Source organism: Neltuma alba, unplaced genomic scaffold (genome assembly GCF_004799145.2).
Source record: "Neltuma alba isolate B1F8T4 unplaced genomic scaffold, ASM479914v2 tig00001750_pilon, whole genome shotgun sequence".
NCBI lineage: Eukaryota > Viridiplantae > Streptophyta > Magnoliopsida > Fabales > Fabaceae > Neltuma > Neltuma alba.
In genome coordinates, this window is record NW_021632593.1 from 6,836 (window position 1) to 23,678 (window position 16,843).

The 16,843-nt window shown below is 32.8% G+C and overlaps 1 protein-coding gene and 1 pseudogene across 1 annotated transcript; both read right to left on the minus strand.

Annotated features, from left to right (window-relative positions):
* Positions 1–2,433: 2,433 nt before the first annotated feature.
* Positions 2,434–5,312, minus strand: LOC114762795 (O-acyltransferase WSD1-like; annotated as a pseudogene).
* Positions 5,313–13,101: 7,789 nt separating this feature from the next.
* Positions 13,102–16,076, minus strand: LOC114762804 (O-acyltransferase WSD1). Its single transcript, XM_028952387.1, has 5 exons — positions 15,748–16,076; positions 15,069–15,638; positions 14,611–14,958; positions 13,582–13,719; positions 13,102–13,379 (listed from the first exon to the last, which is right to left on the minus strand). The coding sequence occupies exons 1-5, from the start codon at positions 15,937–15,939 to the stop codon at positions 13,218–13,220; spliced, it is 1,410 nt and encodes a 469-aa protein (XP_028808220.1). The 5' UTR covers positions 15,940–16,076; the 3' UTR covers positions 13,102–13,217.
* Between the last annotated feature and the right edge of the window lie 767 nt (positions 16,077–16,843).

Below are 16,843 nucleotides of genomic sequence, written 5' to 3' on the forward strand. Positions count from 1 at the left end.
TAGATGTTGATAAATATTTATGTATGATGATATTTTGTATTTGTGACTTAATTTTATTCATATTTATGTCTTTTATTAATAATTTTATTAGTTTATTTTTATTTTTTTGATAAAAAAAGTAAGAAATATGAAAAATAATTTTTTTTTTAAATGGGTCAAAAGCCTACAGACCGATCTAAGCCCATTGGTTTAAAAGTCGGGCATAACAAATTAGAGTATTTTTGAAATTTTGGTCTTGCAGAACCTGACCATACTACTACCTCTACAAAAAGTCAAAAAGGTGCAGCCAAGTTGACATACATGATAGAGACATCTATTTGTTGTCATTTTATGGGCAGATGACATGGTGTTCCGGCTGCACACGAGAATTTCTCCATATCAGGTGCCTTTTTGGGGAGAACCATCGAAAAAGTCTTCAAGAAGAAATTTATTTACTACAAAATTTTAATAATAAGTGATTAATTTGAATCTGTTGTTATTTCTTATCTTTAAATTTGTCAATAAATTTTAAAATAATTAAATTTTTTTGGGACTTAATTACAATTCTCTTTTTTTCCCCCAACAAACGAACTACCCGGGTGGCTTTTCCTCGCACGCAGGCCGCTGATTTTGTCATCCGGTTCTCGTTCAATTGGGTCTTCTCACGTGTTTTGAAGAGCCTAAACATTGCTGGTAAAAAAAATGAAGAGCCTAAAATTGGTTTATTTGAGATGGAGATCGTTTTATCTCTGAAAAAAAAAAATTGCACAGCTGGCTTTTCTATGCCTCCGTGTCATTATCTTTACAAATATACATTGCTTATCTAGTAAAAATAAATGGCCGGTTGGTACACTCTTAGTGGAGGGAAGAAATTGAAGCACATTAATTATATGGAAATAAAATTGCACTCTAATTAAATATTTCAGGTGGGCGGGTGTACCTGTCAAAATGATTTGAAATGATGAGCACGTCCTTACCCGAAATTAAAAAAAAAAAAAAAAGAGGAATAGAGCAAAAAACTGAATAAAGTATGTCCTTCAGGCCTGCAGCGCAGAACTGCAGATGGGCATTCTCTCTTACATTATTAGCTTTTTTGACCTGTCTCTTACATTGTTAGTTGAATCCATTTCAGTTCACTTGTCACGTCCCATTTCACTGGTGCGTGTCCTTTTTGTAGTTGAGGCATTCGATAAAAAAAAACAGAGAGAGAATTGTATTGAGTTCTCACAAAAAATAAAATACTGCAAAAAGGTTTTCAGAAATTTGATAATTGCTTTGAAATTCTAAAGGAATTTGACTGGAATAATAAAAATGTTAAAAAGATTTTATTAACCCTAGTACAGAAAAAGTGTTGAAAAGAGAAAGTTGTTAATATAAACTGTAATAATTATTAATATTATTGGTTCATTTGTCAATTTATCCAGTGATATAAGTGTGAAAAAATGTGATTTCAAATTATATAATGAAAAGTAGTATTGAAATATCTTGTAGACTAGCACTTTTTAATGATAATGTGATAGAACATTGTTATTAAAAGTCAATTATCACTTATATAAAATTATGAAATTACTTGTCATTAATTAGCTCGTCATATCATAACTAATAATTGACTTTTAATAACAATATTACATCACATTATCATAAAAAAATATTAGTTCACAAAATACGTCAATGTTATTTCTTATTATGTAACTTGAAATTATATTTTTAAAAAATTTATATCAACAAATAAATTAACAAGTGAATTAGCAATATTGACAACTATTACAGCCTACAATAACAATTATCGTGGCCTATATTAACAACCGTACCTTTTTAGCATTTTTTTTTATGTATTAGGAGCAACAATCTTTTCAAGTTTTTTTTATTATTTCAGTAAAGTCCTTTTAGGACTTCAAAGTAATTATCAGATTTTGAGGGATATTTTTACAATATTTTGTCTTTCCCAAAAAATAATGATGCCATTCACCGAACAACGTTCAAGGCATTAATTGGTGGTTATATATATACTTTTTTTTTTTTTTAAATCACACACACACATATCTGTTTTCCTTTCTCATAGGAAGGACCCTACAGTCTACAGACGCGCGGAATTGAACCGGTGACGTCCCCAAAGCTTGAGGACTGTGTGCCATTAAGCCTAACGAGTTGTGGCTGGCGGTTACGTACGTTTTATCTTTATCTGATCAGTTAATGTTTTTAATTTTGCACAACAAATTTCGATGCTCTTTTAAATAAAGTTTTGGGCAAAAAGAAAAAGGAAAATATGTAAGGGAAAGAAAGCACAAAGCTTTGAGTTTTGTGAACTTAGAAATTCAATTAAGAACAGCAGCAAAAATAAATCATGTACGTAATTGCAGAATCCATCAAGGGTTGGAACAATTATCTTTGGATGGGAGAAGAGAGTAAACAAATAAACAAGCGTTCCATATTTAAAATTCTAAGTGAAGACGTGCAACCAATGATGAACAATAGATAAATCTGGGAAACATTATAGCTTGAGCTTGCAGGCTGATGAATTTTAGTCGTTCAGGCTAATTCTAATTTTTGGTTTGTCGAGGAATCTCCATGGCTGCATTGAGTATAATCTCAAAGGCACTTTCGAGGGAGGATTTCAGTTTGTGTTCATCTATGAAATATTTTTCTGTCTGCAGGGACACTCTCAGAACGCCATTGTAGCTCATTACTGACATCTGAAGGCTCTGTAACCCATAAAATTCAATTAGCTAGAGGCATTGGCACATCAATTTAGGGTAGGATTCATTCAGAAAATCATGTCTGTTTTGGGTTTTGGGGAGACCAAATTTCACAATGACAACAAGAGAATAAATGTTCTGAACATGTTTTAAGTTTAAACTGATCAATGCATTGAATAGAAAAATAAATAACTAAATATATAAATACCTGAGGAACCCCGACAGATGTGAAATACAAGCCTTTGACGGGATGGTTAGCTAAAGATATTTTTTGTGATGGTCCGATTAGGTTAGTTATTGCCAAACTCGATTTTGACATTGTATCGTACATGTGCTTAGCTACTGCCTGCAAAAATAATAATCTGCCTCATGTAAAGAGAGCTTCTTCATGTACTCTTTTCAGTTCTAATTATATCATAAGGTATATTTAGGATCAAATTAATTTTTAAAACTTTACCCTGTAATTAAGACAAAAGGAGTCAGTGCTAGTTACTATAAAAGTGATGATAACGGCAACATACCAGATATCATGGCATGAGAGCAAATTTAATCACACAAAATACTATGGGTTTGACATATCTAGCTATCAGCTATGTAATTATTATTGAAACGTGAAAAAGAAAACATTTCTTAGCACCAACCATACCCAATTTGATTTGATGTTACTTTTTTAAGGCGAGAAAAGAATGATTTGGTACGTATACGAAGAATGATAGTCGGGTCGGGTAATTATTTGACATTCTAATTTAGTTTCTCAAGGTAGTGTTTGATATGAGGGAAATGGAGGGAAGGAGAGGGAAAAGAAATTTTAATAGGCTATATTTAAAAAATTGGAGAAGTAGGGTTTTAAAATCTCAATAAAGAGCAGAAGTAATATAAAATGGTAATAAAAATTAATTAAAAGCTTTTGACCTTATTTTTTAAAAAAAATTTTTTAAATCGAATTATTAAAATTTTCTCTCCCTTTCCCTTTTCTCATTTTTTCTCATACCAAACCGACCCCAAAATAATATTGACAACTGTAATATGTTGAACACTCCCCCCCCTCCAAATAGGGACCAAAATGTTAACGATTCCCTTCACTCCTTTGTGGAGGAGTCGAGGACCCAATCACCTAAATGCCATTCTCCATTTATTCAACACTCATACTTAAAGCTCTATAATATATGTTTGTTCATGTAATCTGTGATTATATACAGATGTTACTTAAGTAGACACCATATTTAATTTAATGAGATGTATCCATACGAACCTCATATCCTTTCCATTTTCTCTTCATTTCGAGAAGCATGCCGGCGAGGAGAACGGCCGCGGATTGTTTCTTCCTGATGATTATATTGTGTGCTTCCCAGATGAATTCTAGTGGATTTGAAATCCTATCATCTTCTAACTTTGGAATCGGCACATGGAAGAAGGAAAAATGGTTCCCCCAAGAGGCCTTAGACTTGAGCATGTCATCGACAGATTGATAGACTTCGATGTTTCTTGTGTTCATCAGCACCAACGCAGTGGAGTTTGCGGCCCTGGATTTGATGTCTACGTCTTGCATGTACAAGCGAATCCCAAAGAAAATAACCCCAGTAATCACGTCATTTATTGTCTGTATATTAAATGCAAACCGAAGAACGATAAGTGATTAAGAGTATATAGATATATGTAAGCTAAAACACACGTACGCGCACGCATATCTAAGAAAAAACATCGACGGACCGCTCCAATTAGCCTGGACTTGACGAGTTTGATTTGGTCAAGGGAGAATTCCAAGGTTGATACAGTGAATGGAGGAATCTCAGGTCCTTCAATTCCAGACCTGATTGGTGTTTGGTCATCTTCATTGACACTGCTCTTCGATATGCTCCCCCAAAAATCAGCGAAAGTATGGAAGGCTGATGACATGGCCAAAGAAAATCTGTTGAAGAAGCTTTTGCGATGAGATTTTGCAGGTTTGAGGGGAGGGAAAGGCAAGGGAAGTGAGGGATCGTCGGCTCTTTGAAGACAAGAAAGAAGAGCACCCATGAGAGAGTAGCCATCTCCAAGAGCGTGGTGGAGTTTGAATATGAGGCTGCTTGCCGCACTGCTTGTAGGGTAATTCACGATGTGAATTTCCCATAATGGTCTGTTCTCTGGAAGCTTCTCTGATGCTATTTTGGACATGTAATCCGAAAAATACTTGTCATATAATTCATCTGGCTCGCATTCAGGGAATGAGGGATGTTAACATGATCTTTCAAGTTGACTTCCACTTTCTCCCATTGTTTCTTCCCACTCATGTCTTCAACCTGCTCTCCATCAACAACATATTATTATTGCCGCCGGTTAAATATAAAGCGTAATCAAATTTTTAATTACTTCCAATTATGAGAGAGAGAGAGAGAGAGAGAGAGAGAGAGACAGAGAAGGATTAAGACCATGATGGAGGAGAAGCGAGGATTGACAGGAAGAAAGAGGCGCTTGAGGAGAGGAATGGCTTGTGATTCATCCAAAGGAACCTCGAATTCCAAAACGCCAAGAACGTAAATACAGAGCACAGAGCTGTTGAAGTATTGTCCAGTAGGACTCACTGGTACTGCTGCTTCTTCTTGGTACTGCTTCATCACCATCTTTGTACTTTCTGTCACATTCGCCATCAAAACTCAGTTAATGGGTTTGCGAAGGCACTCTAAAGCATGAGCACACGATGAGGACAAGCTCATACTCATACCTACATATATATAGATATGTACTAAAAGGAATGCTATTTAACTTTGATTTCATGATTAAATCTTGGCATGGATATATGCGTATATCGACTCCCTCAAGCCTTAAATGCAGAACTTAATTAGTTGAGGGAGTGACGAAATTGTCTCTCCCCTTCCCTAAGATTTTCCTCATTTCCCAGATATTTTTTCTTGTTTCTTTTTATCATTGGTATTTAACAATTTTTCAAAAGATTTGTAGCTAAATTAAAAGAAAGTACAGGATTCTAAAATTTTTTCTTTAAAAAATCATAAAAAATTTAAAACTATATCGAGTTTTATCTATAAGATATCAAAATGTCACTCAGTTTATGTAAAATCTAAAGACAAAAAAAATTAGAAAAAGCATTTGAAAAGTGCATTTGAAAAGTGAGTTAAAACTGAAGGGCAGAAAAGGGGCCATTGAAACTCCATATCTCTTGTTTTGTATTAAATGTAAGATACCAATTAACTTTGTTTTTTAAATTTATAATTTTTTCAAGGTATTGCACATAATAAAGGAGGATTTAACTTTTATTAATGAGGTAGTTTTAATATATATAGTTAAAGGGGGCATTAATTTAGAGAAACCCATACATATTTTTTATAAATTACTAACTAAGCTAATGTTATTAATCTCCATAAATTAATAATCTAGTTAGGAGCTAATATTATTTTTCCAGCTTTAGAATGGGCACGTGCAAGAAGGAAAAATGATTCTTCCCTGGCCCTTGGCCTTAGAATTCAGCATGTATAGGCGAAAGTATTGTGGGCTAATGACATGACCAAAGAAAATCTGTTTGAAGAAGCTTTTGCTGTCAGATTTTGAAGATGTTAAGATTACGTTTAGTAGGAAGTATTAAAAATGAGGGATTAAGATTGAGATTGTAATTGAGAAAATATATTAAAAAAGTGTTTAGTATAAGAAACTAGTTGTTATATGAGATTAGCCAAACCTATATATGTTGGATTGGAGAATACTATGGAGGGAAGTAGTATTTCCCAATCCCACTTCTATGGGTTTGCCTATTCTCATATAATAAGTAATTATTGATGTTAAGTATTATTTCAATGATTTTTTTCAATTACAATTCCAATCTCAATTCCTCATTTTCAATACTTCGTATCAAATCAGATCTAAGAAACAAGAGCATGCGCCCATTAGAGAATAAACCATCATCAAGAGCGTGGCGGAGTTTGAACATGAGACGATGTGAATTTCCCAAAACGGCCTCCTTTCTCTGGAAGCTTCTTCCACAGGACTCTCTTCTTCTTCTTCTTGTTGATACTGTTTCATCACAGCTCAATTATTTCGTGGGGTTGCAAAGGAGCTCAAGCATAGACAGATAACAAGATGAAGGATGTGGGGAATAAATATGGGCCACAGTCATATGGGCCGTTCGACCATAATTCTGTTTTCATGGTGGCAAAAAAAAAGGCAAGTTTTATCCCAATAAAACTATTCTCCGGCCCTGTATATTAAAAAAAAATGTATAAAAAATAGAACACTCTTGAGAGTGTAATGTAGGATAATAATATCTTAATATGCAGCTTCTCTCCCTACTTGATGATTCTTTACGGACACTCGCTTCTTCATCTAGGCAGCGATCATAAGCTATTTCTATTCAGTTCGCTTTCGATTGTTCCTCGTTCTATCCGTGACAGCGATTATGCCAACATTTGCATGCACCTTTGTTTGGTTATACAAGACTCTTATGCCTATATGTGTATATGAACGGTTATAGACAAAAGGTTGAATTGTAAATAGTAGTGACATTCAAATTATTAACTGCTAATGTTTTGATAAAATACTATTAGGTGATATATATTAAATAATAGTCAATACATGCCGATATTAATTAAAAATTAAAAAAAAAAGCATCAGGCGTGTTTTGCTCATATGAATATTTGAAAATTTTAATTAAAAAATATCAATTGTGCATTTAAATTAATTTTTTATAATTATAAAAATAATTAAATAATTGTTAAATATTAATTTGAATAATTAGTCATAAATTAACTTGAATTATATTGTGCTTTTAGATAATTTTATTATTATTATTCGAATTTTATAGTTATAAAATAAAAAAATGTGATTACAAAATAAATATAAACATATGTTTGATTAGGAAGTTTAAAATGATAATTCCACACATTACATTCATAGACTGTTTCCGATAAAACATCCCGCCGTATAATATCATAACATCCTGTACTGTATTAAATTAGTGAATCGTGGGAACACCACCACCACTTGTAGTTGCTAGCGACGCTGCCGACCCGCATATACAGGCGGGGGACATTTTGCTAAATAATTTATACTTTAAATGAAATTATTTATTTCCCTGTCTAGCTGTCTCTTAAAAGTGTCGGCCACTTGAAACTAAAATATAGGTAAGATGATGGGAGTGAGTATACGTTGCCTGGAAACCACCAAACAAAGGATGGTGTAAACTCAACACAGATGCAACCATAACTTCAGGCTACAGCGTAGGATGTGGAGGAGTAATAAGGGGAGACTGTGGGGAATGGCTACATGGATATGCCACAAGGCTACCGGTGGATAATATTAAACAAGTTGAGGCATGGAGTATATATGAAGGACTACGACTTTGTTGGGAATTGGGATTCAGAAAAATAGAAGTGGAATGCGATGCCAAGCAAATTGTAGATGAGTTAAGAACGACAAAAAGACTAGAAGGAAACTACAGCATATCTGTGAGGTTGACAGAAATACTCAACAGAGACTGGGATGTGTCTATTAGCCACGTATATAGAGAAGGAAACAGATGTGCGGACCGGTTGGCTAAATTGGGTATGGAACAACCAGAGGAAAGAATGATCTGGAGCTCTCCTCCGTGTGAAGTCTTGAATATTCTGCAGGAAGATATTGATGGCTTATGTCGGCCCCCTAGAATCTCTAATTTAAGCGTTTTATGAGTCTGGGCTTTGTATCACCAAAAAAAAAAAATATATAGGTAAGAAGAAATAGTTGAAATTTACCTAGGATCTTTTTTTGCCAGCTACCTATGATTTTTCATTAGGTAGAATTATAAGTTTTATGATTTTATTACAAATACAAACATCATAATAGTTTTGAAATTTGTGATACTTAATTACAAATATATTCTTCCTTTAAAACCTATTTATAATTTTTTTAAAAAAATCATAAAATATAGAGGTGTTTATAAGAAAAGACGGACCGTATCTAGTCTAGTCCCGTGCCAACGAGACGGGATAGGATATAGCCAAAATGGGACTGGAATATCCCCTTTTTTTTGTATTTTTGTAATTTTTTATTTTTTTTAATTTGAAAACTACCTATACATAAGGTATAAAGACTCATAATAAAAACTATATAAAAATTAAAAAAATTGGCAGTAATTAAAAATCAGCAAAGGAAAAAATGTTTTTTGTAATGTTAAGAAACAAAAATAAACAAACTTAAATGTTCATTAAAAAGAATATCACGTAACTCATAGAAAACAATTTGTAAATAAACAATCAAAATAACAATTTATGAATATTATTATAATGTAATTGTAGTAACAAATCAGATAAATTTATAAAAAATAAAAAGAAAAACAATATATCAGGATGAGATTGGAACAGAATATTTTTATCCTGTGTCGTATCCTATCTCCCGTATCAAATTAGTTGGGAAAGGGACGAAACGTTGGAACATGATAGGGTTGAATAATCCTAATAAAATACACATGAAAAGAACTAAAATTTTAAAGAATTACATGCAGGTCCCAAATAAAAAATCTTATTGCCATAAAATCTATCAAAACGTTGAAATTAATCTCATTTATGGAGTCGGTGGGGGTTGTGGGGGCGGGTGCTGATTCCCTTCCTTTTATGGGGACCAATATTAAAAATGGTGGGTATTCTTTATATGGTATTTTTAATATGTTTTATATAAATAAAAAAAAATTTAAATTCTATCAACTTTTTTATTAAAATATAACAATTTTTTAATTCTATCTTTATTTAATATTTATATTTGTAAAAAAAACTACATTATAATAAATGAAGGATAATATGGTATATTTATGATAAAAATTTAATGAAATAATTTACAAACAAGACTAAAAAAATTTTCTTTCTATCTTATAAATAAGATTAGAGAAGTAGTTGATTTCATTTTAATAAAAATAAGTGGCTAAGGACTTGTTTGGATTGATTTGTAAGTAGTTTTTCAAACGTGATTTGCAGAACATGAGATAAGTATGTAAAAAAAAATTATCTCTATTTACATAAACTTATTTAAAAATCTGTTCAAAATAAAACTCCAACCAAGTCATAAGTAGTAAAGGATGTTCAAAGGATCTGGTAAAAAAAAAAGGATGTTCAAAGGATGCTCACGGGGGATGGGGAAAACAAAGTACAAAGACGCTCATAGGGCCATAGGGGCCCCTTACCTCATTCATTCATTAAAGGGAAAATTACATTCAAATCCTTAGAAATTGTGAAATGATTTTAAAATTTCTAGAGACCTGTGTGTAATTAATTCTAATTATCTTGATAATAAATGTTTTAAATGTTGATAGATGTTTATGTATGATGATATTTGGTATTTGTGACTTAATTTTATTCATATTTATGTCTTTTATTAATAATTTTATTAGTTTATTTTTATTTTTTAATTAAAAAAAGTAAGAAATATGAAAAGTAATTTTTCTTTCTTAAACTGACCAAAAGCTTATGAGCCGATCCTAAGTCTGTTGATTGGGTCCCCATTTGGTGCTCATCACCTGATGAGCAATCTGGACCCTCCAGATAATAATCTGGACGGTCCAGATTTAATATTTTTAAATAATTATTTTAAAATAGAAAAAACTATATTTTTAAAGAATGATAGTTAAGAGATTATCTTTATTTTTTATCCTATATCTATTAAAATAATTATTTTAAAAAAATAAAAATAAAAATAAAATCAGATCTGGACCATCCAAATCAGATCTGGACGGTCCAGATCTGATGAGCATTAGGTGCTCATCAAAACTGATGAGCACCCAATGCAAATCCCTGTTGATTTAAGAGTCAGAAATAGTAAATTAGAATATTTTTAAAATTTTGGTTATATAGAGTCCGCTCATATTTCTACCTCTACAAAAAGCCAAAAAGGTGCCGCCAAGTTAACATCTATCAATGTGTTGTCATTTTATGGGCAGATGATATGGTGTTCCGGCTGCACACGAGAATTTCTCCATATCAGGTGCCTTTTTTTTTTTTTGGGAGAATCATCGAAAAAGTCTTAAAGAAGAAATTTATTTACTAAAATTTTTTAATAATAAGTGATTAATTTGAATCTTTTGTTATTTCTTATCTTTAAATTTGTCAATAAATTTTAAAATAATTAAATTTTTTTGGGACTTAATTATAATTCTCTTTTTTTTCCCTCAAAAAACGAACTACCCGGGTGGCTTTTCCTCGCACGCAGGCCGCTGATTTTGTCATCCAGTTCTCGTTCAATTGGGTCTTCTCACGTGTTTTGAAGAGCCTAAACATTGCTGGTCAAAAAAAAAAAAACAAGAAGAAGAGCCTAAACATTGGTTTATTTTGAGATGGAGATCGTTTTATCTCTGCAAAAAGAACAAATTTGCACAGCTGGCTTTTCTATGCTTCTGTGTCATTATCTTTACAAATATACGTTGCTTATCTAGTAAAAATAAATGTCCGGTTGGTACAAAATTGCACTCTAATTAAATATTTTAGGTGGGTGGGTGTACCTGTAAAATAATTTGAAATGATGAGTGCGTCCTTACCCGAAATTAAAAAAAAAAGAAGAAGAGCCTAAACATTGGTTTATTTGAGATGGAGATCGTTTTATCTCTGCAAAAAAAAAAAAAATTGCACAGCTGACTTTTCTATGCTTCTGTGTCATTATTTTTACAAATATACATTGCTTATCTAGTAAAAATAAATGTCCGGTTGGTACACTCTTATGGTGTGTTTGGTATGAGGGATTTGGAAGGGATGGGAGGGAAAGGGAGGGATTTTAATTATTTCCCCTTGTTTGGCAACACACAAATTTTAGAAGGGGAGGGAAAAATTTTTAAAATTTCCCCTCCCCTTCCCTCTTCAACCTCCCCTCTAAAATTGGGAGTATTTGGAGGGAAATAGCAATATTTTGTCATATTATGACTATTATGCTCATATTTTGTCATGTTGTGACCATTATGTCTATATTTTGCCATGTTGTGACCATTATGCTCACGTCTTAAATAAAACAAGAGCAAAATTGTCCATATTAAAATATTTTTCCCTCCCCTCCCCTCTTTTTTTATAAATCCAAACAAAATAATATAAAATCCTTCCACTTCCCTCCCCTCCCTTTCCTCCATTAAAATCCCTCCCCTCTCCTTTCTCTCATTGAGCCAAACATACCTTTAGTGGACGGAAGAAATTGAAGCACATTAATTATATGGAAATAAAATTGCACTCTAATTAAATATTTTAGGTGGGTGGGTGTACCTGTAACAATAATTTGAAATGATGAGCGCGTCCTTACCCGAAATTTAAAAAAAAAAAAAAGGAATAGAGCAAAAAATTGAATGAACTATGTCCTTCAGGCCTGCAGTGCAGAACTACAGATGGGCATTCTCTCTCACATTATTCGCTTTTTTGACCTGTCTCTTACAATATTAGTTGAATCCATTTTAATTCACTTGTCACGTCCGATTTCAATGGCGCGTCTCGTTTTTGTAGTTGAGGCATTCGATTAAAAAAAAAGAAAAGAAGAGGGAACTGTGTTGGGGTCTCACAAAAAATAAAATACCGCAAAAAAGTTTTGAGAACTTTAATAATTGCTTTCAAAATTTTAAAGGGATTTCACTGCAATAATAAAAATGTTAAGAAGATTTTATTAACGCTAGTACAGAAAAAGTACTGAAAAGAGAAAGTTATTAATATAGACTGTGATAATTGTCAATATTACTGGTTCATTTGTTAATTTATTTTGCAACATAAGATTGAAAAAAAGTGATTTCAAATTATATAATGAGAAGTAGTATTAAAATATCTTGTAGACTAGCACTTTTTAATGATAATGTGATGAAACATTGTTATTAAAAGTCAATTATCACTTATATAAAATTATGAAATTACTTGTCATTAAATAGCTCTTCATATCATAGCTAATAATTGACTTTTAATAACAATATTATATCACATTATCATAAAAAAATATTAGTTCACAAAATATGTCAATATTATTTTTTATTATGTAACTTGAAATTATATTTTTTAAAAATTTATATCAACAAATAAATTCACAAGTGAATCAACAACATTGAGGACTATTACAAGCTACAATAACAATTATCGTGGCTTATATTTACAACCGTACCTTTTTAGCATTTTTTTTCTGTATTAGGAGCAACAATCTTTTCAAGTTTTTTTTCTTATTTCAGTCAAGTCTTTTTAGGACTTCGAAGTAATTATCAGATTTTGAGAGACATTATTACAATATTTTGTCTTTTCCAAAAAAAATAATGATGCCATTCCCCGAACAACGTTCAAGGCATTAATTGGTGGTTATATATGTACTTTTTTTTTTTTTTTAATCACACACACACATATCTGTTTTCCTTTCTCATAGGAAAGACCCTACAGTCTGCAGACGCTCGGAATTGAACCGGTGACGTCCCCAAAGCTTGGAACAATTATCTTTGGATGGGAGAAGAGAGTAAACAAATAAACAAGCGTTCCATATTTAAAATTCTAAGTGAAGACGTGCAACAAATGATGAACAATAGATAAATCTGGGAAACATTATAGCTTGAGCTTGCAGGCTGATGAATTTTAGTCGTTCAGGCTAATTCTAATTTTTGGTTTGTCGAGGAATCTCCATGGCTGCATTGAGTATAATCTCAAAGGCACTTTCGAGGGAGGATTTCAGTTTGTGTTCATCTATGAAATATTTTTCTGTCTGCAGGGACACTCTCAGAACGCCATTGTAGCTCATTACTGACATCTGAAGGCTCTGTAACCCATAAAATTCAATTAGCTAGAGGCATTGGCACATCAATTTAGGGTAGGATTCATTCAGAAAATCATGTCTGTTTTGGGTTTTGGGGAGACCAAATTTCACAATGACAACAAGAGAATAAATGTTCTGAACATGTTTTAAGTTTAAACTGATCAATGCATTGAATAGAAAAATAAATAACTAAATATATAAATACCTGAGGAACCCCGACAGATGTGAAATACAAGCCTTTGACGGGATGGTTAGCTAAAGATATTTTTTGTGATGGTCCGATTAGGTTAGTTATTGCCAAACTCGATTTTGACATTGTATCGTACATGTGCTTAGCTACTGCCTGCAAAAATAATAAATTCTCAATTAATTATCTGCCTCATGTAAAGAGAGCTTCTTCATGTACTCTTTTCAGTTCTAATTATATCATACGGTATATTTAGGATCAAATAAATTTTTAAAACTTTACCCTGTAATTAAGACAAAAGGAGTCAGTGCTAGTTACTATAGAAGTGATGATAACGGCAACATACCAGATATCATGGCATGAGAGCAAATTTAATCAGACAAAATACTATAGGTTTGACATATCTAGCTATCAGCCATGTAATTATTATTGAAAGGCGAAAAAGAAAACATTTCTTAGCTCCAACCATACCCAATTTGATTTGATGTTACTTTTTTAAGGCGAGAAAAGAATGATTTGGTACGTATACGAAGAATGATAGTCGGGTCGGGTAATTATTTGACATTCTAATTTAGTTTCTTAAGGTAGTGTTTGATATGAGGGAAATGGAGGGAAGGAGAGGGAAAAGAAATTTTAATAGGCTATATTTAAAAAATTGGAGAAGTAGGGTTTTAAAATCTCAATAAAGAGCAGAAGTAATATAAAATGGTAATAAAAATTAATTAAAAGCTTTTGACCTTATTTTTTTAAAAAATTTTTTAAATCGAATTATTAAAATTTTCTCTCCCTTTCCCTTTTCTCATTTTTTCTCATACCAAACCGACCCCAAAATAATATTGACAACTGTAATATGTTGAACACTCCCCCCCCCCTCCAAATAGGGACCAAAATGTTAACGATTCGAGGACCCAATCACCTAAATGCCATTCTCCATTTATTCAACCTTAAAGCTCTATAATATATGTTTGTTCATGTAATCTGTGATTATATACAGATGTTACTTAAGTAGACACCATATTTAATTTAATGAGATGTATCCATACGAACCTCATATCCTTTCCATTTTCTCTTCATTTCGAGAAGCATGCCGGCGAGGAGAACGGCCGCGGATTGTTTCTTCCTGATGATTATATTGTGTGCTTCCCAGATGAATTCTAGTGGATTTGAAATCCTATCATCTTCTAACTTTGGAATCGGCACATGGAAGAAGGAAAAATGGTTCCCCCAAGAGGCCTTAGACTTGAGCATGTCATCGACAGATTGATAGACTTCGATGTTTCTTGTGTTCATCAGCACCAACGCAGTGGAGTTTGCGGCCCTGGATTTGATGTCTACGTCTTGCATGTACAAGCGAATCCCAAAGAAAATAACCCCAGTAATCACGTCATTTATTGTCTGTATATTAAATGCAAACCGAAGAACGATAAGTGATTAAGAGTATATAGATATATGTAAGCTAAAACACACGTACGCGCACGCATATCTAAGAAAAAACATCGACGGACCGCTCCAATTAGCCTGGACTTGACGAGTTTGATTTGGTCAAGGGAGAATTCCAAGGTTGATACAGTGAATGGAGGAATCTCAGGTCCTTCAATTCCAGACCTGATTGGTGTTTGGTCATCTTCATTGACACTGCTCTTCGATATGCTCCCCCAAAAATCAGCGAAAGTATGGAAGGCTGATGACATGGCCAAAGAAAATCTGTTGAAGAAGCTTTTGCGATGAGATTTTGCAGGTTTGAGGGGAGGGAAAGGCAAGGGAAGTGAGGGATCGTCGGCTCTTTGAAGACAAGAAAGAAGAGCACCCATGAGAGAGTAGCCATCTCCAAGAGCGTGGTGGAGTTTGAATATGAGGCTGCTTGCCGCACTGCTTGTAGGGTAATTCACGATGTGAATTTCCCATAATGGTCTGTTCTCTGGAAGCTTCTCTGATGCTATTTTGGACATGTAATCCGAAAAATACTTGTCATATAATTCATCTGGCTCGCATTCAGGGAATGAGGGGATGTTAACATGATCTTTCAAGTTGACTTCCACTTTCTCCCATTGTTTCTTCCCACTCATGTCTTCAACCTGCTCTCCATCAACAACATATTATTATTGCCGCCGGTTAAATATAAAGCGTAATCAAATTTTTAATCACATGCAATTATAAGAGAGAGAGACAGAGAAGGAATAAGACCATGATGGAGGAGAAGCGAGGATTGACAGGAAGAAAGAGGCGCGTGAGGAGAGGAATGGCTTGTGATTCATCGAAAGGAACCTCGAATTCCAAAACGCCAACAACGTAAATACAGAGCACAGAGCTGTTGAAGTATTGTCCAATAGGACTCACTGGTACTGCTGCTTCTTCTTGATACTGCTTCATCACCATCTTTGTGCTTTCTGTCACATTCGCCCTCACAACTCAGTTAATGGGTTTGCGAAGGCACTCTAAAGCATGAGCACACATGATGAGGACAAGCTCATACTCATACATATATATAGATATATACTAAAAGGAATGCTATTTAACTTTGATTTCATGATTAAATCTTGTCATGGATATATGCGTATATCGACTCCCTCAAGCCTTAAATGCAGAACTTAATTAGTTGAGGGAGTGACGAAATTGTCTCTCACCTTCCCTAAGATTTTCCTCATTTCCCAAATATTTTTTCTTGTTTCTTTTTATCATTGGTATTTATATAATATAAATGACATTTTGATATTTTGTGAGGAAAAAAATCACGCAATTTTGATTTTTTTTAAACAATTTTTCAAAATATTTGTAGCTAAATTAAAAAGAAAGCAGACGATTCTAAAAGATTTTTTCTTTAAAAAATCATAAAAAATTTAAAACTATATCGAGTTTTATGTATAAGATATCAAAATGTCACTCAATTTATGTAAAATCTAACAATAAAAAATTAGAAAAAACATTTGAAAAGTGAGTTAAAACTAAAGGGCAGAAAAGGGGCCATTGAAACTCCATATCTCTTGTTTTGTATTAAATGTAAGATACCAATTAACTTTGTTTTTTAAATTTATAATTTTTTTAAGGTATTGCACATAATAAAGGAGGATTTCATTTTTATTAATGAGGTAGTTTTAATATATATAGTTAAAGGGGGCATTTTAAAGAAGCCCATACATCTTTTTTATAATTACTAACTAAGCTAATCTTATTAATCTCCATAAATTAATAATCTAGTTAGGAGCTAATATTATTTCATATTCGAACCAATGAAAGAAAAAAATGACTTAAAAGGGACAAGATAGTAGCTTATTAATAAAAC